Here is a 26,043-nt window from a genome sequence, read left to right on the forward strand (position 1 = left end):
TCTTGAGCCCTCTTGTGTATCCAGATGATTCCCTATCTATTGTCTTTGGCATGTAGCTCTGTCTCTGTCCTCTGGTCTTCATTCCCTCCATAAGGACACATGCCTGATCTAGGCATGCTACCCAGCCCAGTCAGATTCAACACTCCTGGTATGATAAGGGTGTAAGAAGGCTACATGCAATCCTGAGCTTTCCCATTGGTGGGGTCCCATTTCAACGGCAATGCAGGGGTCACTCTATAGAGAGCTGGGGACAAAGTCCTGCTTATCTAGAACTGTGCAGCATCACATAGCTAATGACCATGGCTGTCCCATGTAAGGAAACAAATGGGGGCACCCTGGTGCCTCGGCTGCCAAATGGCCCTGGTGCATTTAGAAGCATGTTTGGAAAAATGCCTGTTACCTACATGACTGGGTAAGGCGTTCTGGGGGTGGGGGGAAGAGCTACAGGCAGGGTGGGGCTATCGAACAGCCAGCAACACAACTAGCCCTTTCTCTCCAGAGTTTGGAAGCCCTGTGTACCTTTTTAAGCAAGAACCATATTCCTGTACTCCTGGTACTCTGTGGCCTTGTCCATGCTAGGAACCTGGCTATAATGTCCCGCTGCTGATGGTTTAGCTCCACTGGTGATAGCAAGTATCCTTCCCTCCAGGCTGAGCATTCCCACTTCCCAGAAAAGCGATGTTCTGTGCACAGCCCCCAGAATGTTCATCATGTGGACCTGCTCTGAGAGTGGCTGGAAGACACTGGCCTTAACAGCAGAGCCTAGGAGTGAAGCTGAAGCTCTGAGCACTGGTGGGAAAGCTTTCCCAAGGCTAGTGCAGACATACTCCTAGCTACTAACGCTGAGAGGCAGGAGCATGCTATGGTGTTTTAAACAGCTAATATTGTAGTGGCCTGATCAACTTCAGTGGGGAAGAACCACCCCGGTTCTCTCCTGAGTCCACTGCCTAGAAAGTGTCCACTTTGCCAACAGCAGCCTATCTGCTCTCTGATGGGAATGGTGACAAGCCAGCATGGGCAGACTTAAGGTGCTAACTATGATGTCATAAAAACTTGCTTAGGACAGGCAGGGATTGGTTGGTGTTTTAAAATCAGCCAGATGTGCACCTGGGTGTGATCCGAGACTGGTACTCTGCAGAAGTCCGTATCAGTGACTCTAATTAGAACCTGGGTTAATCTGTGCTCCCATCAGCTGTAGGGGAGTTCAGCAAACTCCAACCTTAGGCTGGAAGGGTTTATATAAATGTAAAATATATGTATTAAAGAATTGCTGGATGCTGATTTGGGGCAGGGGGGTTACCTTGGGTATGGAGGGACTGAGACCAGTTCCTCTAAGTATTGAACAGCTAAACATGCCATGAATAGCAGGACTCAAAAGTGTTATGGCATTCGCTTTGTCATACATGGCTCCTGTGTAAACCATACTCTCTGGTCTGCATATGGGTGATACCAGACCAGCTACTGCCTCCTCCTAAAATGCTTGCAGGAGCCAGCTCTGACTGATCACATTCTCTGGAATCAGATTAAAATTTGCTCAGTGTTTGTCTAGGTCCCACTGCGGCCACTGAAATACTTCACTGGGCTGCCTGTCACCACATGGCTGAACAATCATGACCGTGAGCTTGCTCTACTGATCCGGACAGCAGACTGAATTTAAAAGGCAGAAATGACTGTGTGAGACGGAGCTCATACCTGTAGGGAGAGGTGTGTGACCAGGGAGAGAGCATAAATAGGTGCCACCAGCTAGGCTGAGTTCCTACACGTAAGGGATGTAGGCTTGGGAAGAATCGGGACCTAGGACAGCGTTTGATCCCATGGCTGCTTGGGAGTAGGCGGAAGCACAAATATCCTACGGGAAGGTGCTCAAATCCTACAGTGAATGCAGTATTAAAAAACCTGTCCACAAGGTTGCTAAATGGCTTGAAAACCACCTACACAGGCTAGTGACTCCCTAAACCGACCCCTGACTTGTGAACTGCTTTAGCTAGTTCAGAGGAGGGACATTGGGGTGGCAAATATGCTATGAGGACGTGCCATCTGTTTTTCAGCCCTTGCACAGCCACATAGTGGGTGAAGTGCCCAAGGGAGATCATATGGGTCTGAAAATCCCTTGTGCTGTTTAAGGTGGAGACGGGAGGGGACATCACACTGTGATGCAGAACTTTGCCCTGTATGAATCATTCCCATGATCACTGAGCAACAGTGTAATCTTCAACGTCTGCCTCCAGTTTACAATCAGTGTTTAATTCTCCTACTGCATCTCTGCTGCTCTGAGCTACACAAACTACCAACATGTTTGTTTTGTAACAGCAAACGGTGTGGTAGTACTGAACAGATTTAAAAGCAAACCTGCTTAAAGGGCATAACCATGTAAAGTGTTTGCATTCCCATAGGGGAGCACTTACTGCCCATCCCACCATCACCACACTTGTATCTCTGCGATAAGCAAACTGCTGTGAATGATGTATTCCTAAGCTGGGTATCTGGCACTAGAAACGGTATAAAATGGAGTGATTCAGGTATAGGACTGAGTCCAGAGATCTAGGCTTTACACCCAGCTGTGTCATGGCCCTGCTCTGTGACCTTCACTGTGTCACTTCAGCTCTGTGCTTCTGTTTTTTGGCCTCTCCCTTGTTACACTCTCACCCCATTTTTTTCATATCCTGTCTCTTTAGGTTGTAAGTTCCTTAGGACTGGGGTTCCTCCTACCTCCCACTATGTATGTGCAGCGCCTAGCACAATGGTGCCTCTCGCTTCTACTGTAATCTAAATAACTCTTAAATCCAAACAGTTTAAAACACATGAACACTGCCTGAAGAGCTGACTCAGCTGGGTCTGCAAATATGCAGGAGCACGCTATAGGAGAACCTGGCTAACTCCAATAATGATGGGGGTGGGGAGTAAAACCTTTTGTGACTTAGTAAGGAAGCCAGCCAGAGTAATATTCTCATCAAAATGTACAAGTTGGGTTTTGGCAATCCCTGTAGCCAAGCTTGCTATGCGGCGGAGTGGAATACTCATGGATGTGGACTGTTTCATTTCTTGTGTAGCACTTATGAAGTCTTAGGGTACTAGAGTTTGGTCTCTTATGCCTAAGTCTCTGAGAAGTGAGGCTTGGTTACTAGGCTGTCTGCGCTGCAAGGTTATAGGCAAGGCTGCAAGGCTGTAGGGGAGGTTATACTGTATTTTGAAACTTCCAAGGCTTGAAACAGAGGATGCTGGACATGAATCCTGTGTCCCCTCTCTCCTCTTTCAGTTAAAGATCATGCCAGATACAAAACTGACCTGCTGCCAAAGGTGTAGGCAATATATTTAGTGAGGTTAGCATGTAAGGGAGCAGAATAACATGAGTTAGTAGGGCAGTAATAAGCTTAGGAAGCTGTTGGCTTAGTAAGGCTTATGTCTGCTACGACTTAGTGACTGGCCCTGGAAGTAGGAGTTCTTTGAGCTTAGCAATGTAGGTAAACTGCAGTCCTAGAGCAATTTCTGGAGTTCTGCAGCCTGAGGTGTCTGTCAAGATAAGGTCTATACAAGGCCTAACCTTTACTAATGTCCATCTAGACCAGGTGCTGTGACTAATATTTACCTGTATCTGTTAGTCTGTTGCGATCTAGAACCACTAGACTATGCTTTGTTGGATTCTAGAATCCACTTACCAAGCATGCTCTGCTAATCCTTGCTTATCTATTTATGATAATTACAATCTACTGATGATTGCATAACTTTGTCTTGTATCATAAAGTAAAGGCCTTCATTTCACTCAGGAAAATTCTCCGTAAATCAGCATTGGTGCACATCAGCACTTACACTGTTTATCTCTCTAAACCAGTGGCTCTCAACCTTTCCAGACTACTGTACCCCTTTCAGGAGTCTGATTTGTGTTGTGTACCTCAAGTTTCGGCTTGCTTAAACTACTTGCTTACAAAATCTGACACAAATACAAAAGTGTCATAGCGCACACTTACTGAAAAATTGCCTACCATATAATTATTTTAAAAAAAAAAATCGTGACCCTCAGGTTTTGAAATCCTGATATACTATGTAGGGAAGTATAAACACAGTCATGGTCTGTATGAAATTTTAGTTTTTACTGACTTTGCTAGTGCTTTCATGTAGCCTGTTATAAAACTAGGCAAATATCTAGATGAGTTTACATATCCTCTGGAAGACCTCTGTGCCCCTGGTTGAGAACCACTGCTGTTTATAAAGCTGAGCCCTTTAGGGTTCACATGCACAAAGTGCCTGATTGGTCATAAGAGATGCACAGTCAAAACTATGAATGGGTGTAGCTTAATGCTGGCAATTTAAAGTTCTGCTGAAGCTATTCAAGAGACAAGATTGCAGCTGCAAACAGCCTCTGCTTAATATGACTATTTTAAATAAGCACCTGACAATTATCTTGCTAGAAAAGTCAAAGGTGGCTGCAGGCAGCCTTGCACCATTTGTACAAATGAGGCTTGTAAGAGCTTTTCCAGCTTGCTCCCAAATCCCTTTGATCTGGCTGGCCTAGTTGGCATACAGAAGAGTATTTTCCTTCTAAGCTGGACTACTGCAGCAAAATTGAAGCAGGGGCTCCTGCATCCTGCACTAGATGTAGCAGATCTCCTTTACTCCCTAATTTCAATAACCTTCAGCCACTCTGCTGAGACAGAGTAGATGAGTGTTTCTGCTAAAATGGTAGCCAGACCCTGGGTCTTAACACTTTGTCCCCAGCTCGAGGGATTGGGCTATGGAAGAAGCAAGGCAGGACAAACTCCAGCCTCTGGGGATACAAAGGGCATTCACAGCACCAGTGAGAGGGGGAGCTGCCTGGCTGGTATTGCTTGCTCCAGACACCTTGGACCAGAGTGATGTCAGCAACCAGCGTGCGGCACTGGGAGCTCTCAGCCGGCTTTTACTCTCTGCTCGTCGGCTGTTTGCACCAGCCCCTGCCTCAGTCCTCTCACTGCCTGCACTGTTCTCGCTGTCCCCACCAACCCTTGCTCTCTTCGCTTGTTCTAACGCCCCACACCCACACTTACCCAACTCTTTGGGCTGGACCAGCATAAAGAGGAATAAATACAAACAGGAACTAGCTCTGTGCTTGTGGCTGCGTTCCTTTCTTTCACTTCTGGGGTATGTCTCCATGTGGTGCTGGAAGTGTAAATTCCAGTGCTAGCAGATGTACCCACATGAGGGGTAAGACCCAGTGTCTGGTCGAGTGGGTTAACAATAGTGTATGGTGGTGGGAGGGGCCAGCTGGCCCCAGCCGATGTCTGGCTGATATGCTAGGGGCAGACGAGAGGCCTCTGGCCCATCACACCCACACTAGCAGGAGAGCACAGTAGCAATGGTATGTCAAGCTGGAAACTGCACCTCCCACTCAAGGGTTAGATGTACCCTTGGTCCACAAATACCTTTGGACAGTAAATGCTTTAGGGATAGCCCTGTTTCTTCCTAGGTCTGGATAGTGTTCAAACCTTTGGACCCTAGGCTGTTCAGGCTCTCTGCTTGGACTGTGTCCTGTTAGTACGGCTACTTCCACTTCTGTTTGTGCACGCTCTGTCTTGGTATCAGACTCATCAGCTCCCCACCCACCCAGGAGTGCCGTTCACCCCAGTTTTATTCACTACGGGGAGGAAAGTCCACCCTCAGGGCACTGGGCTGAAGGTCATAGCTTCAGTCTGGGGGTAACCCTTTTTAGATATCACTCGTTAGTAACCGCTGAACAGCGTGAGGCAAGGGGAAGCAGGGATTTCGTGCTGCTGCACTTTGCATTAGGGCACCTTTCTCCTAGTGAAGGCTGTAAAATAAGGGGAGGGGGAAGGTTTCACAGGGAGTGGAGAGTGAGGTGTTGAAGTCGGAGCAACAGGGAAGCTTTAGGACGGGTGGGCAAACTTTTTGGCCCAAGGGCCACATTGGAGTGCAAAACTGTATGGAGGGCCAGGTAGGGAAGGCTGTGCCTCCCCAAACAGCCTGGCCCCCGCACCCTATCTGACCGACCCATCCAAACCCCCTGTCCTCTGACCGCCCCAACCCTTATCCACACCTCTGCCCCCAGACAGGCCCCCCCCCACCCTGGGACTCCCACACCTAACCAACCCCCCTGTTCCCTGACCACCCCCCACCCCAGAACCTCCACGCCATCCAACCGTCCCCTGACGGCCCCAGCCCCTTTACCATGCTGCGCAAAGCAGTATGTCTGGCAGCCACGCTGCCCGGCCGGAGCCAGACGTGCTACCCTGCATGAATGTGCAGCCCCGCCGCCTAGAGCGCTGCCTGCACGGTGGCGTGGCTGCGGGGAATGGGGGACAGCAGGGGAGGGGCCGGGGGCTGGCTAGCCTCCTGGGCCAGGAACTCAGGGGCCGGGCAGGATGGCCCGTGGGCCACCTCCGGCCCGTGGGACTGTAGTTTGCACACCTCTGCTTTAGGATCTCTATACTAAAGTAGTATTGTGTGTACAGGGGAAAACAAAACCATGGGCAGTTATGGACTACTCTCCCTCTTAATCAGTAGGCAGGCCCTGTAGGCGTTTGTGGGAAATGCCATGCTCAGAGCAGTGGTCCATCTAGTCCACGGTCCTGCCACTAACCGTGGCCAATGGTGGCCTTAAAGGAAAGTGCAAGAAATTCCTCCTGGGTAACTTGTGCCCAGGGAAAGTTTCCTTCTAGCCTGTACCAGGTACAGGTTTGGCTGAAGCCCTGACACGGAGCATTTATCATGCTTCCAAAGCTCTTGTTCTTTTAATTGTTATAATTTTGGATTTTCTCCCCACCCACCCGAGTGTTGCTCTCAAAAAGCCCCCTTGCTTTGCTGGAAATGCCACATTACTCTGGGGTACAGCTTTTAAGAGCATCGTGGTCATGGGCTGCTCAGTGATGAACTCACTAAACCGGCACCTACCCCCTCATCAGGTACTACAGAAATAACTGACTGGCCTGTCCCATCCTTCTGGGATGCTGTACAAAGGAAGGGCAGTGGACTGTGTTAAATTGAGGCGAGAAGGGGAGGATGTAGTTTTCTGACTCTGACAAGGTTATCTCATGTGCCAGACATCCACCAGGCTGGAGGAGTTGTGGGGAACACCTGTCCATCTGCTGCACATAAAAGCCACACGTGGTGCCGAGATCCCTGTAAATGGCACAGCAACACCAAAGGGGCCTTGAGCTGTTCAGCATGGGGTTGCACACGTCTCTTGGCGGCCGTTTACACTGCTGTCGGGAGGTGTGACTGCAGAATGCATAGGCCTACCAGCACTAGCTTGGATTGAGCGAGCTTGGGTAACGCGAGCACTATAGATGCAGGGGCCTGGGCTAGCTGTCGAAGCGTGTACCCAGAGTACTAGGTGGGACTGTACTCCAGGGGCTAGCCGGTTCCACCATAGCCCTGCTGCTATTTTTAGCGAGCTAGCTCGATCAAAGCTAGCTCGGGCCTGTCCACACATGAGGCAATACCACCTCACGACAGCAGTGTAGACCTACCCGTGGGGTTTCTGTAGGCCATTCACAATTCTCTGAGACGGGGTAATGGAAGACTCCTCATTGCAGCTTCAGCCTCCAGAAGGCTGGCAGGGTTGCAAAAGGGCTTCCTGTCCAGTGGAAGTCCTGACAGTTTAGGGTCCAATGGCAAACTGACACTGCTGTAGAGTGTGGCTTTCAGAGCCCCTGAAGGGTGTGAACTCCCTCCTAAAGTAACCTCTCGGGGGGAAAAACAAAAGCACGTGGGATTCAGGGTGACAAAGTACAGCTGCTGGGATGAGCTGGCTCTCTTCCGCCTCTCACTGTGTGGTCACTGAGGCATACAGAAGGGGCAGGCTCTGCATATGCATTGTTAGAATTCAGAAATGTAACCCAGACCTTGCAGCATCTTTAATTAGAAGGTCTCTGAGCTGTAACCCCCAAGCAGCCTTACTCATGAGAGAGGTATGGCCCCATCCCTTCACAGCTGCGGAAACTGAGCCACTGAGATCAAATAACTTGCCACAGGTCATACAGAAAGTTCGTCACAGAGCTGGCAATGGAAGCAGGACTTACAGGTTCCCTGTCCTTCTCTATTATCTAGACTACTCCAGCCATTGGAAAGCTGTCCTTAGTGGTTTGTACTGCTAGTTTGTCCCTTTGCCGTCAATCAGATTCACTTAAGTAGATGTTTTAAAGCTCCTTCACCCTTTTAACTGCAGAGTGCCTAAGGCTCTAAGGCTATGAATAAATGTACTACATGTAACTTATAGACTCTGGGGCTGGTTAAACCAAACTGCAGGTGTACTGTGGCCATCTTCCTTGCCCAGGCCTACTAGTCTCTTCTTGCTACCTGTCTCCCTCCCCCAGTACTAGGGCAAGAGAAATCAGGTACTGCTATTTTACCCATAACTGAATTTTCAGTCTCTCTCTACCTATTCCCCTCCATTTGTTATCCCTACTACTCCTGAAAAACCGTCTCCATTTCTTGGTCTAGCCACGTGACTTTTTCTTGCTTCCCAAAGCCGTAAGGATGTGGAATGTCCTTCCTGCTATGACCAGGTGGTGGAACAAAGCAAGGTGGCAGAACAGGCCCTACAGTGCCAGTTAATGACGCACAGCAGTTTGTTTAGTAACGGAGTTAAATGCAAAAAGATTGCATCTGTTTCTTTTTCTGCTGATGAGACATGAAACCGTTTAGCTTTAAAAACACATGGCGCCTGATTCTCAAAGATTGGGAGCGCTAGAATATAATCTTTGTTCTAGGTTTGTACAGTGCCTGACACAATGGAATCCTGGTCTGTGATTGAGGATCTTGGGTATTACTGCAGTACAAACCATAAATAATTGAGGTTTTTCAGAAAGCTCATCTAGAGCTTATTGTTCTGGGGGCTCAAAATCAGACCTTTGGGGTTTCTTCCTCCGGAGAAGGAAAACAGATTTGCTTTGTGTCATCTTGCCCAGCTTTTCTTTTCATGAGATTAGGGCAATATTTTTTTCAGGGTTTTAATTTATAAAGCGATAAGCTTGAATCTTGGCATGGGGGTGGCACTTAGCAAAACAGGGTCCCCTCCTGCTCAAGAACTCTGGCTGCTACCATATTGTAAAAAAGTCTCTGGGCATCTTAAAAATGCTCCTGGGATATTAGTCAGACATAATTTATAACCATGTAAATCCCTGGGGAAGATAATAATCCATGCATTTAACCTGCTGAAGTATCATTCATGTGCTTTTTCAGAACAAATGTGTTACTGTGCGGTATATTGTTTTTGAGAGTATCTTCCTCTGTTTGATTCAAACTCCTGGGCACTTGATTAATTGCAGAGTATTAGGTACTTTTTGGTGACCTGTAATCTTGGCAACTCAGGACAACATGACTTGATTTCTGTTGCCTGGAAATCTTTGCTTAAAATGTGTTGTGATGGTGCAAACCTACTTTCACCAGATATTTGAAAAGTTTCTGCATTCTTTCAAATGCAACCTACTTCATGTGCATACAAACGCCAGGGCACTAGATTTATTACAACACATTAGGCCCACAGAGATGCGTTTCGGTGCTTTGTAGTTTTGTCAAGTCATGTTGTCATCATCAAGAAACTTCTTGGAGTAAATCAGCTATGATGGTGCAACATTGTCAGTTTTTTGGAAAGTTTCTCTGCTCTTTCAAATACAGCTTATTACATATTCATACCAAGGGCCATATTCTGCCTTTAGACATGTGAGAGATTTGTAAGCTTCTTTGGAGAAGGAAATGTACAAACACATAACAAAAAAGATATCACCTAGCACAATGGTATCCTGGCTCATGACTGGGGTTCCTGAGTGCTACCACAATACCTACACATGAGTGCAGCTCCCACTGAAGTTAACCCATTAAACTGACTTGAATGCAAAATGCATGTATATATCTGAGGCCAAAATTTAGATTGTGATGTGTTGTATTGTATACGACAACACAGCAGCTAAAGTTTCTGCTTTTTTGGAACTCAGCAGAATCTGTACAGTCTCTTATTCTGAATGCACCATCTGAAACTAAGCAAATCTCTCTGCTCCTGCATCCACCAAGGAATTCTGTTCAGTGATTCCTGTTTTTGCCTTGTGAAAGACCAGTTGATAGCTTGTATAAGGTATGCAGGCTTTAATGGCAGAAGTCACTCACAGATGCAAAGCCATGCAGTACTCGTATGCTGTGATTACAGGTACAATGAACTGCGTGACAATTATTGGATTTCCTTTCCCAGTCCAATGGCTTTTCAAGGGGTTTTTTGGTGCGCTAAATATTAACAGGTATTTCACTGAGTAAGTGAAACCAGTTTGCAACTGGCACAGCTTTAGGCAGGATGTGGATTTTTCTCTGCACTTTGCTTGCTATGTGTGCCGGAGAACTAAGATGCATTGATGAAATTTGAATTTGTCTGGGAGGGATTGATTCTGTGCCAGTCTGTCTTCTCCTGATTTTCAAATGGCCAGAAAACTCTCAATCTTGAATCAAAAAGGCTTGTCACTTGGATTCCTGTACAGTTCCTCCAGGAACTGAACAGTACCAGCCACTGGTTATGAAGGCCTTGTGCATTCACTTTGGGCACTTTAGAAGAGTTGGGGAAGGATGGGATCGCTTAGGAAAGTAAAGATCTCACTAACGTGGGAAGAAAAAAGTTACAGAAATTGTCTGCTGCCAGTCAAGTGCAAACCATGTTGAGGCTGCTTATTTGGGGAGGTGACTAAATCTAAACTGCTCTAGAAGCACAAAGCAGCAGATGTGGGTTTCAGGGAGTCACAGAGCCTGCATTCGGGTACTCACAAATTTTAATTTTGCATTTCAGGACATGAGGGATGGCAGGAAGGGCATTGAAGGGAAATGGTTTTTGCTGAAACCCAGTCGGTCCCTTAAACATGGCAAAGTGAGTGTGTGGTCCCATGATAGGGAACACACATTCATTCAATATTTGCCTCTTAACTGTAGGGAACCAAAAGGATTTTCTTGTTGAATCTTTCATTTCCACCATCCTGACTAAATTCAAGATGGTATGTCCTGTATTTCCTTGGTGGTTGGTGATGGGAGGTAAATTTCGGGTCTGGGATAAGATGATCAGCATTGGTGAACTGGACACAAACGCTTTTGAAATTTTGCAGATTTCAAAATTTAGTGTCAAACTTACTTTTCAAAACCTCCTTTTTCTCTTGGCCTTAAGTTGTCTCATGCAAGAGAATTTCTGCATGCAATTTCGCTGGCGTTCTAACTTTGCGACCCTTTCTCTCTTTCTCAGCTGGTTAAAACCCACAATCTGCTGACGAACAGGAATTACATTTTTGGCTACCACCCGCATGGAATCATGGGCTTGGGGGCTTTCTGCAACTTCAGCACAGAAGCCACTGGTGTTGGCCAGAAGTTTCCTGGGATCAGACCGTACCTTGCTACGTTAGCTGGGAACTTCAGAATGCCTATTTTGAGGGACTACTTAATGTCTGGCGGTAAGAGCTCCTCTTCCTCTATCCCTCTTCCCCACCTAGCCGCCCTCCAGATTCTCTCTTTCCCCCCTCCCCCATATCTTGCCATAGTTCTAAGAAACGCTGCCGGTGAGCAATCTAGCAGTGGCACTGATGGATGTGGGCTAAAGGATACAATAAGCCTCTTCCATCTCCTAAGATCTATTGAGCATTTGGAGGTGGCGAGAAGAAACAGGCCAAATTTATGTCTAGCAAATGTAAGTGTTCTCTTTAGTGCTTGATATTTTAATGCTGTGGTTAACTTTGCTTCTCAATCCTATTGTATTTACAGTAATTACCAAAAAGGTTATAGAAAATTGGTAGTTAGTACAAGTTTCCCCCTTAAAGACATAAACTCTGATGGCCCGGAAAGGAATGTTATGGTAGGTCTGCGCTACAGAAATTACATTGTTGCTGCTGCCCGCCTGTAGGGCTTTGATGAAGAGTGCTCTCCCATTGGCTTAGTAGTTACTCCACCTCTGCGAGACACGGTAGCTATGTTGGCGGGGGAAGCTCTCCTGCCAGTGCAGCGCTGTCTCCGGAGGGGGCGAAGGTCAGTATAATTATGTTGCTCAGGGGTGTGGATTTTTCACACCTCTGAGCAACGTACTTGTACTGAAATAAGTGTGTGGTGTAGACTTGGTCTTAGGAAGGAGACTTATTAGCTCTGGAATGACTCAGACCTGCTCTGTGTGGCGATAGGCTGTGGTGAGGTTACGCTCTGGGCTTGACGACATGAACACTTAAGTTTGTGGCGAGCTGGAGGCGTGGGTCTAGCCTGCCATAGACTGTCCGCGTGCAGTGTGATGCTTCGCATTAATAGTCTGCTCATGTGCTTTTATCTAGTCTGTCTTTTTTTTTTTTTTCCAAAGAGGGCTAGCTCCAAGCACTGTAACAAACTCGCACACGCACACGCACACCCACACACACACGCAGAGTGTGCGCAGACAGACAATGACAGCACCCTGGGGTAGAGTGTCACCAAGGAGGGATGGTCTCTTGTTAACCTGTGCGTCAGATGCGCTAGTTAGCGACCCACCACAGATAAAGACGAGGTAATGGTATTGTTTCAGCTTGCAGCTGTTCCATAAAGTGCTTTTTCCTTCAAAAGGAAGCTGTCTCTCCATTTAGATGGGGCTGGGGGGATTAACCAATGAAATTGATCTTTAAATCATGTATGTTGCAGGTTCTAGTGAAAAAGCGGTCAGCGATTTCTGGAAAATTACGAGTCATTTGACTGTGTACTGTTAGTGTATCTGAAACTGAATTTAGGAACAAGGACACTTTTTCTAGGCTATTCATGTTTGTGAGAATAACCTTACCATAAAATCCCTGTATTTCAGGAATCTGAGAATAAACTGCATTTATTTTGAATGTATTTGGCATTGTCAATTAAGTGATACTTAATAAAGCTGGAAAATCCCCCTTTTCTACTTCTGATTGGAATTTTAAGCTCCTTGGAGCATGATGCCCTCCTGTAGGGCTGTATAATGGATGGTATTCACCTACTCTCCTGCAGACTGTACCCTCATCTTTGTCAGTGCAGGGTTCTTAGGAGAATTATGCTGAAGTAATCAAGGCACCACCAGAATACGTTCTCACCATACATACTTTCTGGTTTGAGAACAGAAAAGAAAGTGTCTAGCTTGCCTTAACTAACTTCTAGCACTCTCCACTCTGAAGTGCAGTATCGAAAAATGCACTCGTGCTTTAGCTAATCAGCTCTGGGATAAAGAGATCCCAGTGTGAAGGTGCATTGTGCATTTCTTGCTTTCCACCCCAGAACACAACACTAAAGCATCTCTCCAGGGAAATGAGATTTCTTCCCCCACTATTTCCTTCATGGTTTCACACTCCGTCCCCCAGCTAAAACCATCCATGACAATATTCAGAAAATCCTGCAAAATTGACTGAGCTCTCGAGAATTTTCTCCCTTTAATAAATGTAAAACTACTCTTATTGCCACAAAATTTTGGGGGCAGGATTTCTCCCTTCAATTAGACAGCCCTATGGCTCTTAGACAAATGGGCATTCATCTCTGAGTGCAGAAGTGAGCCCTTATGTGCTAGCAGTTCCAGCACTACACCAGTGACAAATGCTATGAACTGAAAGGGTAAAGTTCAGTGCCTGTGTGCCAGAGCAATTATGTGCTAGAATAGCAAAAGGTCATTGGGATTAGGGGCCTTGTACTGATGTAAGACTAGTGCTGCATCTATAGATTTTAGGCCCGTCTTTTTAAAGGTGTTTGGGCATTGCTGTGCCCTGTGTTGCAGCACCTAACTAATTTAGGAGTAAAAATATTTTCAAAAGGGATTTAGGCACTTAGGAGCCCAAATACCATCAGGTATCAATGAAATTTAGATGCTTAAGTGCTTAAATTCCTTCTGAAAATGAGATTTAGGCTTCTAAATCACTTAGATGTTGCAATGCTGAGCTCAGCATGCCCATATGACTTTAAAAATCTTTGGAGTTCCTTTTGGTCTCTGGGGATTTTCATTCTAAATTAGGAAGATGCTCAGCCTACTTTGGACCATCCAGCTGGTCTATAATAGCTGGAATTGAATAAGTGCTGTCTCTCACCCTGGGGGATAGGGGGAAATACTCGTTAAAAGTTGGGGATTGTGCAGAGCTTTGTTTTCAAAACCAAGTGTGTCTCCCCCCACCCACTCATCTTCTGCACTGCAAACAGCAAGTCTTCAGTAATTTCCAGCTAGATTTTTCTCTCCTGCAATGCTCAGGTATCTGTCCTGTGAACCGCGACAGCATAGATTACATCCTGTCCAAGAACGGCAGTGGAAATGCAATTGTCATTGTGGTGGGAGGAGCTGCGGAGTCCCTGAACTGCACACCCGGGAAGAACTCGGTGACTCTGAAAAATCGGAAGGGATTTGTGAAGCTGGCTCTACGACACGGGTAAAGGAGAAATCCGCTGTACTCCAGAACACTTTTTAATTTCCAGCACATCTATGGGAGTAGATTATAACAGCCCCTCCCCCTACGCTCTCCCTTGGTCATTACATGAAGCAATGAACTCTTTGGATTCACTCTTTCCATATTGTGTATGAGATTCTAGGATTTCAGGCATGAGAGCTTGTTCTTGCCTTTCCCTTTGGGGCTGTGTGTACATGGAGCAGTTTGCAGTGGAAGGAACTGACCTAGAGTAGTGGAGATCTTTCACTTGTAGTGTCAGTTTCCCTTGTTATTTCTTTGATGTAAAACAGCTTTGGCAACATCTACAGTTACCGCTGCCATCCGCACAAATGCGGTAACACTCTGCTGTTCCAAAGCCTGTATTGTCCTTTACTTTGTTCCACTTCCACGGTATTGTTCTGCCCAACCCTGAAATAGGAACCAGATTAACTTTTGGTTTGTGCGCACCTCTATGAAACTGGCAGTTCCAGGGCTTGCTTCAGTCCTTACACAAACAGAGCTGCATGGGAAGTGATTTGTGGCTAGCTCACCATTTTTTTTTCTAATTTGGGGGTTGTTTTTTTCACACGTTAAGTACTTGTATTATGCTAACTCCTAGCGGAGATCATTGTGCTAGGCATTCTGTGCACTGTACATATACATGGGCAGTCCCAGCCCCGAAGATCTTGCCAGTTGAAGACAAGGCAAAGCGTGGTAGAAAAATGGGGGGAAATCCTTCCTTACAGATGAGAAATAGAAAGATTTAAACGATTGGCCCAAGGAATCTGTAGCAGAGCCAGGAATTGAACCCAGATCTCCTGAGTCTGTCTGTCTGCCTTAATCACAATCCCATCCTCCCTCTCTAGTTGATTTGTAGACCTGATGGGCACCCACTGGAGCTTATTGCATCTTGCAGGCGTCGTAACTCCTAGCAATAGGGAAGGCTAGTTTCGTCTGTTGCAGGCAAAGTTGCAGTGAATACAGCGTGCAGAAAATCAGCAGGAGCCTCTTCTGCGGCTCTTCTTTGTTCAGGCATGTGCCTGTTGGCACTGAGCCTAGAAGCTGATCTCCAGCCTCGGGAAGGTTTTGACTCATGTCTGGTTTTTTTATTTGTAGAGCGGATTTGGTCCCGGTGTATTCATTTGGCGAGAACGAGGTTTACAAGCAGGTGATATTTGAGGAGGGCTCCTGGGGAAGATGGGTCCAGAAGAAGTTTCAAAAACACATTGGTTTTGCTCCATGCATATTCCATGGCCGTGGCCTCTTCTCTTCCAACACCTGGGGATTGCTACCGTATTCCAAGCCCATCACCACTGTTGGTAAGCACTGGATTTGAACATGTACATGACATACAGCACCACACTGTTCTGTTGGGCTGGAGAAGAGGCTGGTTTAGTGGACTCTGAGGTTTGGATAACTAGACTCCCTGGATCCAAAGGCTCAGATTCAAGCAGGATGAACTTAGCCCTTTATCCTTCTAAGAATAACTGAGTTTCTTGCAGTTACCATGTTATTTAGCAGAAGTTGTTACACTGGGTCACTCTCTAGAATCCAGATCTGTGTTGGGATCCCACTCCAGACTGAGTGTTCTGACACTGAGCTCCCTCTTTGTTCTCACCTCCCAAAGCACCAAGCTTTTCAGGAGGGAGAAACAGCCCAGTTCTATGCAGGGTTTCTTTTACTGCAGCTTGTATGTTAGGTCTCTAATTCATCAGTTTTAAAAATTACAGCAGTTACTTGGACCTACCAGAAACTGAGACTCTTGAAGTCAGCTACAGGATCCACAGTGTATGAAAAATCCATCCTACGGCAATTGCCTAAGCTCTGCAGACAGTCCAAAGTTATCATTGTTTCCCTACTCTGTCCCCCTTCTCTCCATGTGGATCCTATGTGAATATCCTATTTACAGTATTGTAAAGCCACATCTCCCTTTGTGACCCAGATAAGAACAGCACAGGACCAATAGCCAACTCAGCAGAGTGCAGAAGATCAGTATATTTGGCATGGACCACCCAGGAACAGTTCAGTGAGCTAGATTATTATACCTTTCAGCATAGGGTAATGCATAAGCAGCACTACCCCAGGCATTGCACCAGGAGGCGTTGTATTCCTGAGACATCCCGCTAAGATACAATTCCTCCTCCTTGCTCTTGAAAGGGTAGTAAGTTACCGCCAGTCTGTAACTGCAGAAGTTACTACACCCTTTGGTGCAGTGGCAGCAAAATTTGCACTGATGTAACTTTGATTCTGCTACAACCACTGTAACTGGCGACTGAAGACCCGCTCTGCACCACTGGAAACCAGGGATGTACCAGTGTGACTTGCATTCTGATGCAGAGCTCGCTGAACGTTGTGGGAATCTCCAATAACTGCAGTGGGCTTTGGATAAGCCCCTTAGTGTGTTAAATTGTTCTGGTGCAATCCCTGTCTTACACCATTGCAGGGCATCTACACCGGGGGCTGCACAAACGTAGCTACACCAGTGCAAAACGCCAGCGTAGACAGGACTTTAGACAATGCAGAAACCTCAGACACTCTGTTGGGAGAAAAAGCTAATGTTCTGGTTCGGTTTTCTTTTTTTTCTTTTCAGTTGGGGAGCCTATCACCATTCCCAGAATTGACCATCCGAGCCAGAGGGAGGTAGACTTTTATCACCGCATGTATGTGAGCTCTCTGATTAAACTCTTTGACAAGTACAAGACTAAGTTTGGCCTGCCAGAGACTGAGGTATTGGACATCAACTGAGAGAACTACGTTTGACCTGATGTTGACCTGCTCGAAATCAGAGTTGGAGATGGGGTCTCCAGAAGTCCACATTGTTTTTTGTTCTATAAATCTGAAAGCATGTGTGGATGGGTGTCTGTTTTTAAAGGAAAAAAGTTGTTAAACTATTCAAATGTTAGACCTTTTTAAAAATAAAAAAAATCTTGCTTGAGATACATCCCATTACAAAGTGCTGTCACTATCCAGAAGAATATTATGATTCCCCACAGCTGTGGCAATGAGGACAGAGGAAAACATGATACCCATTGGAATCTGCTATATAATATTTCTGATGGTGGATGGTGGACTTTAAATATTCCCACTGCTACAGGTTCTTACCAGCAGTGGCACAGATTCTGCTGGGAGAGAAGGGTCCATTCATTTTACAACCCAAAGAAAGCACTTATTGATTTGATAGTGACCCCAGTATTGTAGGTCCATTGCACAAGAACTGCTTTTAGATGTAGTTACATAGCACAAGGGTGTTTCTGGTTGGGAAAAGCCCCCTCTGAAAGCACAAATAATACAGTTTGATGGTTGGGCCCAGTTTTATAGCTTCTGCTGTGCATGGTGTTGGAAACCAAAAGAACTTGTAACTCTAATGGACCATGTTATTTCCATACTGTATATTTAGCTCCCTATTTTTAATTTTTGAATGTCTTTATAAGCAGGTCTGACTTTAGATGGTACTTGAATGTGTGTTGTATGAGAAAATGTTGGAAGCGCTCAGTATTAGCCAGCAATACTTTAAACAAACTCTAGAAGTATTGGGAGGTGCAATTTTATGTGAATGTAACAGTGGCCTTGATCCTGCAAACACTCAGGGATGTGCAGTGGGGTGAATCTGATGGGGCTGTTCACATGCATAAAGTGATACATGTGTTTGCAAGATCAGGGTCCAAATGTAAAGTTGGGAATGAATTCTGCTGTTTAAAGAGGAGTTTATAAAAAATTATAATATATTCCATGCTATGAATGTGAGAGAGTAGCCTTTCTGCACAGGATATACATCTGACTGTTTTTTTTAAATGTTTGTTTACATGGATGTTGACACTTATGCTTGTAGGGAGATGTATTATTCAGAGTACAGTGTGTGTGTGTGTGTGTGTATAATTTAAAGCATTGCACTACTGCATGTGTAACCTGCCTTCTTCAACAGTTAATTGTTGAGTGTATTGAAGCTCTGATACGTGCCTTTGTATTATGCGAGAGGACAGTCCTGGAATCTTGCATCACACCTAAATGTTCCTCCTTTCCTATTTGATGGACTATTGTACCACATCCAAACTTTGTGTACAAATTTATAGAAATAAATTTGAGCAAAAATAGTTCATACCCTCCTCTCCTGTGCCATGGCTCTCTTTTGCATCATCCAGATGTGTAGCTGGGTTCCTTAAATGTTATCTGTGGCTATTTGGTTTATTTTATTTAGACTGTGTTGCAAGTGCTCCTCCAGCACTCTCTGGTTACCTGTGCATTAGGGCAATGACAGCCTAGAGATTAACCAGTAGTAAATCTTCCCCTCTCAACTGCTCAGAAATTAAACACTTACTTCCCAGAGATCCTTCATGAGCTCCAGGTTTGGAGTTCAGCCCTGCAAAGTGTTGAAACACCTCTTGTGAGGATCTTATACATCAAGTTACTACTTCAAGTAGTGTCCTGATGGGTGCTCCACTGTAGGGGTGTCTGGATCCCTGTGCTGCTGATTGGAGAGCTTTGGGAGCATGCACTGCTCCTCGCATGCAAACCCTCCTCTGGTCCTTCTCAACCATGCTTGGCTAGAGAGGGAGCTATAGCTGTCCATTCATGGCTCATTAATGCTTTTAGAATTGCTCATTTTTAGCTTCCCCGGAAAGCCTCCTTTCTTTACTTTGTTTACATTTTATTTTAGACGTTGCCTTTTTAATAATAATAATAATAAAAAAAAATTCTTTCACCAACCCCTTGGTATGTCCAGCACCCCCGCTTCCCCCTCCCCGCTTCAAAAAGTGTCTCAGTCACAAGGAATCTATCCCAGTGACTGATGGACACTCACAAGTGTGTTCACAGCCTGGAACAAAGACTTCCCACAGAAGTGTGGGTGGCTTGTGTCAGCAACTGAAACCCTTATCCAGGGAAGATGGAGAACTGAGGCTCAAACTCCGACTCAAGGAGTCAGCCCTTCAACTTCCTGAGTCCCAGTGGGAGCCCTCACCACAACCCTCCACTTCTAAGGGAGGTGAGCGCAGACTCCCACGAGCCACTCACGCAAGGCCTCTAAGGCAAGGACTAGGAGTCCCCACGGAGAGCCACAATCGAATTGAAAAGAATCTGATGAAGTGAGCTGTAGCTCATGAAAGCTTATACTCAAATTTGTTAGTCTCTAAGGTGCCACAAGTCCTCCTTTCCTTTTTGCAGCTCAATCGGTATCATTGGTATGGACAGAACCAAAGCCATCTAAATCTGGTACCCAGGGCAAACGTGGTACCAGACCAACAGAGCTAGTTAACTCTCTTAATGCCCAAACACTGTATAAAATGTACAAATTATAATGCACATATACACACACCTAATATATAGAACTATAATAATTTGTCCTGGACACTGAAGATGGCTGCCTTGAGCCCTTGAAGTCCTAGATTTAGATCATTCAGGTGAGAGAATATATCGGACAAGTAGCCCAGCCATGAGAGCCAAGCTGTCATACAGACAGTGAGAATGGGAATAGGTGGTCTGTCAAGAATACCTTGAACTGGGCATGAAGTTCAAAGCAATGTGCCAAGGCCTTGCCCTGTGACAGGTGTCAAACCTTGTGGAGCAATAGATTAACCTGTTTGCTTCCCATCTCATTACATAGAGTGGAACAGATTCTGGAGTTCAGTGGTTGAGCTTTTTATAAAGTTTACAGCGCTGTCCCACACCTTCCAGTGGTGTTTTGTGTTTTTTTTGGACAGGAACCATGTTTATTTCATGGGATACTGACTTACACTGGTCGATTGATTTCTACACGCACCGGGAACACTCAGGCAGCAACCCCCTCTCCCCCACCTGGCTGGGCTGACAGGAGGGAGCCGAATTCACACACACACATGATTATTTCCTCCAGTGGGCAGGAGATCAGCAGGGACGGTTCTATACACCTAGGCTTCTGCGCCCGAGGCGGTGAAGCAATGCCCCCGATCAGGAAATAGAAACATTAAATAAATATGTACAGACGCGCCCGCAGGTGCCCAGGCCGGAACGGGCAGGGGCTCAGTCCCCCATTCCTACTTTAGATGTCTGCAGGATGGCGACTATGACCCTGAAGAGCCCGATGGAGTTGGTGGGCATGCTTCTGGCAGCAAGTGCTTCCCTATGTATACTGCAATGCACCCACATCGCATTGGGAGTGACTGCTCTGATTCATGCCACTATTCCCTTGTGCTTACCAGTCATTGGTTTTGTGCCATTGATGCAGATGCCAATACATTGTGACCTGATGATATCACTTTGATTTTGTGACGTCGTCAAGCAACCAGAAAATCTTCTCCACTGTTCTGGAAGGCAGTGACTGGCAAAACACAACATCGTCCTGTATTGCACCTTTGTAAATATACCACACGTACACGAGAAGGGGAGCGAAGCCTGCCTTGTCCATGGATTCGTCCAGCTGCAGAGCAAAGTGCTGGCTACTAGTAATTGAGTTAGGAGATCGTGGGCCATGTCATCAATGCTGCTGCTATTTGATAATGGCAGGAACTGAATTAATTTTGGGGCCTAGTGCTTACCATGTCTGCAGCCACACGCAGCATTAGTTCCTCTGCTACGGTGTGAGATTTGCCTGATTTTGCAACATGGACGCTCACTACCTATGGCGCTTCGAGGGCTTTACTGTTGTCAGCAGCAGCCGAGGGCAAAACTTTCTTGTTCACCATTAACTGTGCCGATGTCTGCTTGAAAAATTCTGGTGGTTTGTCCTTTGTGTTCATGTTTTGTTTCCGAGGGTCTGCGTAGAAGAGATGGTTTTAGGCTGTTGTTTGATAGGTCTTCACTACGTCCCACACCCTGCACCTGAGGCTATTCGCTGGCTGCAGTTCAGAGGTGGGCAAACTACGGCCCACGGGACCCTCCTGCCTGGCCCTTGAGCTCCTGGCCCGGGAGGCTAGTCCCCGGCCCCTCCCCTGCTGTTCCCCCTCCCATCCGCAGCCTCAGCTCACTGCGCTGCCGGCGCCATGCTCTGGGCGGGGGGCTGGTGAGCTCGTGGGGCAGCGCAGTGATAGAGCCTGGCCTGACCCGGTGCTCTGTGCTGCACGTGCGATTGTAGCGCCGCCAGCCACCAGCGCTCCAGGCAGTGCAGTAAGGGGGCAGGGAGTGGGGGGGTTGGATAGAGGGCAGGGGAGTTCGGGGTGGTGCTCAGGGGCTGAGGGTGTGGATAAGCATCTGGGCGGTCAGAGGGTGGGAAACGGGGGGTTGAATGGGGGCAGCGGTCCTGGAAGGGCAGTCAGGAAGGAGAGGAGCGGTTGGATGGGGCAGTGGGGGGCAGTCAGGGGTGGAGTGTCCAGGGAGCAGGGGGGGTTGGATAGGGCAGGGGTCCCGGGGTGGGAGTGGGGCAGTCAGGAATGAGAGGAGGGGTTGGATGGAGCAGTCAGGGCTGGGGTGTCCGGGGGCGGTCAGGGGACAGGGAGCTAGGGTGGGTTGGATGGGGTAGGAGTCCCCGGGGCGGTCAGGGGGAGAGAAGCCGTGGGGGGGGGTCGGATAGGGGGTCGCACAGCCTCCCTTAACCGGCCCTCCATACAGTTTTGGAAACCCAATGTGACCCTCAGGCCAAAAAGTTTGCCCCCCCCCCCCCCCGCTCCAGTCCAAGTAAATCCCATGTTGATGTACTTTTTACCATTTATGTCTCTTTGATATAGATCCTGTTTTGTGACTGGTGTCGGTGTTTCGCATCAGAGGCTGAGATCCATATGGTGAGTAAGTAGTCAGCGTCTCACTGGCGATTTCAGCAAGTGCACAGATACTGGCAAAAGAAATTCCATCACTTCACTTCTCATCGCTGACACCTTGTGTGTTCTTACCATTACCTCTCTTTAGCCGTCTGTCCATATTTCACTGTTACGGACAGATATAGTGCAACACATACAACCAGCCCCCCCCCCCACACCCCCTTAAGTTCTGAGCTCAGTGAGACTGGACAGTTGCTGGGCAACTGAACCCGCACTGTGTGGTGATTCGGAAGTGAGGGCTCCGTATGCCAGCGTCTCTGTGTATCTGTTTTCGTTGGTACATCTTCAAGTAACGACTGTATTTATAGAACAAATTCCTACAGAGTTTTAAATCTTCATCTCAGTAGCCTATTATGAAGATGCAATAAATAAAAGAGTTAATAAAATCCACCATTACACAATTTCCCCCGGCAGAGATGTCTTGTGTACTCCCAGCGATACACATACCGGTTTGGGAACCCCTGCAAGGCTAGACACTGTGCGGAGATAAGAGAGAGCTGTCCAGAGGTGGCCAGTTGCATCTGTGCTGCTCTTTGGCTTGGTTATTGGTTTCTACTTTTGTGTGCAGCCTAGTTAATCCTCATCTTTGGTTATTCGGGGAAACCTTCGGGAAAGAGATGAGTCATGCAGCATGACCTGAAGATGACAAGGGCTGAGCTTGTGACCACTCTCCAGGCGAGGGCAAAGAAAATATGCATCATTGTGGAGTCCTCACTGTACCAAAGACAGAAAGTTAATGCTGCAAGAAATTTGTCTGCAAGCAGGCTCAAATACTATATATTAAAACCAACAGACTGGGGAGCTGGGACTTAAATCACTGCTCCTTCAACACAAAAGAAGACAAGCCTGTCACACTTCAGAACTCTATCCCACAGTAGTAGATGGTCCCCAGTTCTCTAGCAACATCACCAGCTCACCTAGAGCCTGTGTGTGAATGACCTGCCCAAAGTCTTACAGTTCTGGGATTAGGAGTCAAGCTCTTGGCTTCAAGCCTTAGCCGTGAGGCCTGGCTGGTCCTCTGTGTACTTTGTTCAACAGATACTCCATTACCAAGGCTCTGAACAGGGAGGAGGCGGCGAGCTCCTGATTAAATTCCAAAGCAGGGAACAAACAAAACTATTCCCAGGTATGAGAACTGCTTAGGAATGCTGTAATAGCTTAGGGGAGCGCTTAACCAGCCAGGAGGGAGTCTAGTGAAACCTCAGGTTTCAGAGTAGCAGCTGTGTTAGTCTGTATTCGCAAAAAGAAAAGGAGGACTTGTGGCACCTTAGAGACTGACCAATTTATTTGAGCATAAGCTTTCGTGGGCTACAGCCCACTTCATTGGATGCATCCGATGAAGTGAGCTGTAGCTCACAGAAGCTTACGCTCAAATAAATCTGTTAGTCTCTAAGGTGCCACAAGTCCTCCTTTTCTTTTTGCGAAACCTCAGTAGGCAGGTTGGCTGTTAGTACTAGGCAGGTGATAAAAAGGATTCTTTTCCCCTAGATCAGAGGTTCTCAACCTATTTACCATTGTGGGTCGCATATGCAGCTCTCTGTGTGTGATGTGGGCCATATCCACACTATATACTACCTCTATCCTACAAATAGTACCTGTATGGCCCCAAGGCTGTCACATGGGCTGCAGCTGTGTGCTGATTGGGTCGCAAGCAGCCTACAGGCTGCAGGTTGAGAACCACTGCCCTAGATGATCAGGACCAAGAGACCAGACAACATCCGTATCACTCTGCTCTAAGAAGCAAACACGTGCTGTCCGTGAAGACAGTCTGATGGGGCAGCTGATGTCTCGAGGCTAATTCAAAGTTAGGATCCCGGAATGTTTGAAATCACATTCCATCGGATTTACAGAAAAGCTCTACCAGACCCATGACAGGCCTGAGTACTGGGGTTTATGGTTAACATCTGATCTGTTGCAGGGGTTCTCTGTTATAACGCATGCAGTGATGGGCCCAAGAGTCCCTGCAATTTGGTTCTGGACCTGGATCTGGGCTTTCCATCTCATGTCCACCTCTGCTTCCTGTATCCTGGAAACAGAAATGGTCAGGGCTGGTAGCCTGGTGGCTTCATGTACAGAGAAGCAGGGAGCCAAATGACTCATCAGTCAAGGATAACAGTAGCTAAGGACCAGCCTGCTCACTTCCTCCTGCTTTACTGACAATGAAGACTATCCGTTCCAGTGTTTGCTTTGCCAGTGAGCTCACCTTGCCCATGAGAGATGAGATGCTCCACGCCCTTAACATGGCTGCCCTCTTGGAAAGGGGGTTTAGATGGATGTTGAGGAGAGGCCCTTTGGTGGTCCTGGATGGGAAGACAGCACCATGCTGGGGCTGCTGAAACATACTGCAGCTTCCTTCCTCTATGAGCACCTGCACTCCGTGCAGACACCAAGGCTGCTAACCCTGATGGAAGCATCTGAAGGACACTCCACAATGAACCTCACAGCATCCTCCTCCCATGGCTTTTACTCTGGGAAGGTACAGGAGAGCTCCGTGAGGCTTCTGCTTGGTTCTGCAGGATAGCTCTGCCCTATTGTAAGAGCTAAATACTGCACCTGGCACTCACCTGCCCCGTGATCATGAGCAAGTCACTTCCCATCTCTGGGCCTCTGTTTCCTCCTCCCACTCTTGGTCTGGCTTGTCTGTTTTAATGGTAAGCTACACTGGGGCAAGGGCTGGCTCTGACCACGCATCTGTACAGCATCTAGTGCAATGGGGCCCTGATCTCAGTCAGGGCTTCTGGGCACAGCCATCATACAAATAGTAGTAAATAGTATTGCTATCTATGGTTTCTGATTAAGCCCTATTGGCTTCCGTTATCACCTTATTTTCCTCTACCGCTTTATTAATTGTTACAGCAAATGTCTTAGTATTAAAGAGAAACTTCTTGGGCTCCCCCTCTCTCCTGCAGTGTGCTTCCCTTTCTCCAGTCCACTGGGGCTATATCTTTCCCTTTAGGTCTTCTCAGAATAACTGCTAAGATTATTTCTGCTACTTCCTTTAGGTTAAGAGGAATCAAACCTTTCAGGTTTCATTATGTCCCCATTCCCTAGCTGGTCTCTAATCTGTCCTTGAGGCCTCTCTGTCCCCTTTTAGCTGGGATTGCATTCCTAAGCATTTCAACCTTCTCATTGTCACCTGTTACTTGTTCACCCCAGTGGGTGTGGAGGAGGTGGGGTTGTGCGGGGTTTACAGATCTGGATCAGAGCTACTGCCCCACACAGCACCCCACCCCTACTCCAGTCCCCCATGGGCAGGCACAGCCTACTCATTGGCCCATCTGCACACACAGGGGAGCCCTAGATCTAGCTTTCCAGGATTCCAGCCCTGGCACAGCCCAGGTGCCACAGAGAGGCTGGGAGGGGCCGGGAGAAGCTGCAGGAGGTGCTGACCTTCCTCCGCTGGCCTCCCTGATAGGCTCAGAGCTGAGGCAACAGGGAGGGACAGGATGGGTATGGGAGGGAAGAGGCACCCTGGGAAAGGCAACACCTCCAGCAGGGGCTCCAGGGACTCTCTGCACCCCTAGAGAGACCCCTCGGCCTCAACCCCACTGATAGTCACTGTACCCCTGGCCCAGAGAGACCCCAGTTCTAACTGCACTGATCGTCACTGTACTCCCAGCCCCAAAGAGAGACCCCCCACTGATTCTCATTGTGCCCATCAGCTCCCAATCCCCAGAGAGATCCTCCAACCCACTGAAACTCATAGACTCCCTCCCCTCAAGTTCTCCATCCCCCAAACTCACAGGATGTGTAGAATTGTAGGATTGGAAGGGACCTCAAGAGGTCATCTAGTCCAGTCCCCTGCACTCAAGGCAGGACTAAATATTATCTAGACCATCCCTGACAGGTGTTTGTCCAACCTGTTCTTAAAAATCTCCAATGACGGAGATTCCACAACCTCCCTGGGCAATTTATTATAGTGCCTAACCACCCTGACAGTTAGGAAGTTTTCCCTAATGTCCAACCTAAACCTCCCTTGCTGCAAT

At 47.2% G+C, this 26,043-nt stretch overlaps 1 protein-coding gene across 1 annotated transcript in view; it reads left to right on the forward strand.

Moving 5' to 3' along the window:
- The window catches only part of DGAT2 (diacylglycerol O-acyltransferase 2), a 39,564-nt gene extending 21,128 nt beyond the window's left edge, over window positions 1–18,436 (forward strand). Inside the window, exons 5-8 of the mRNA XM_073335039.1 lie at window positions 11,204–11,408; window positions 14,162–14,336; window positions 15,450–15,652; window positions 16,924–18,436. Of these exons, the coding sequence (XP_073191140.1) occupies window positions 11,204–11,408; window positions 14,162–14,336; window positions 15,450–15,652; window positions 16,924–17,078 (738 nt within the window). The 3' untranslated portion in view covers window positions 17,079–18,436. The remainder of the gene's footprint in view (window positions 1–11,203; window positions 11,409–14,161; window positions 14,337–15,449; window positions 15,653–16,923) is intronic.
- The last annotated feature ends 7,607 nt before the right edge of the window (window positions 18,437–26,043 follow it).

This window comes from Lepidochelys kempii, chromosome 1, assembly GCF_965140265.1.
Source record: "Lepidochelys kempii isolate rLepKem1 chromosome 1, rLepKem1.hap2, whole genome shotgun sequence".
Lineage (NCBI taxonomy): Eukaryota > Metazoa > Chordata > Testudines > Cheloniidae > Lepidochelys > Lepidochelys kempii.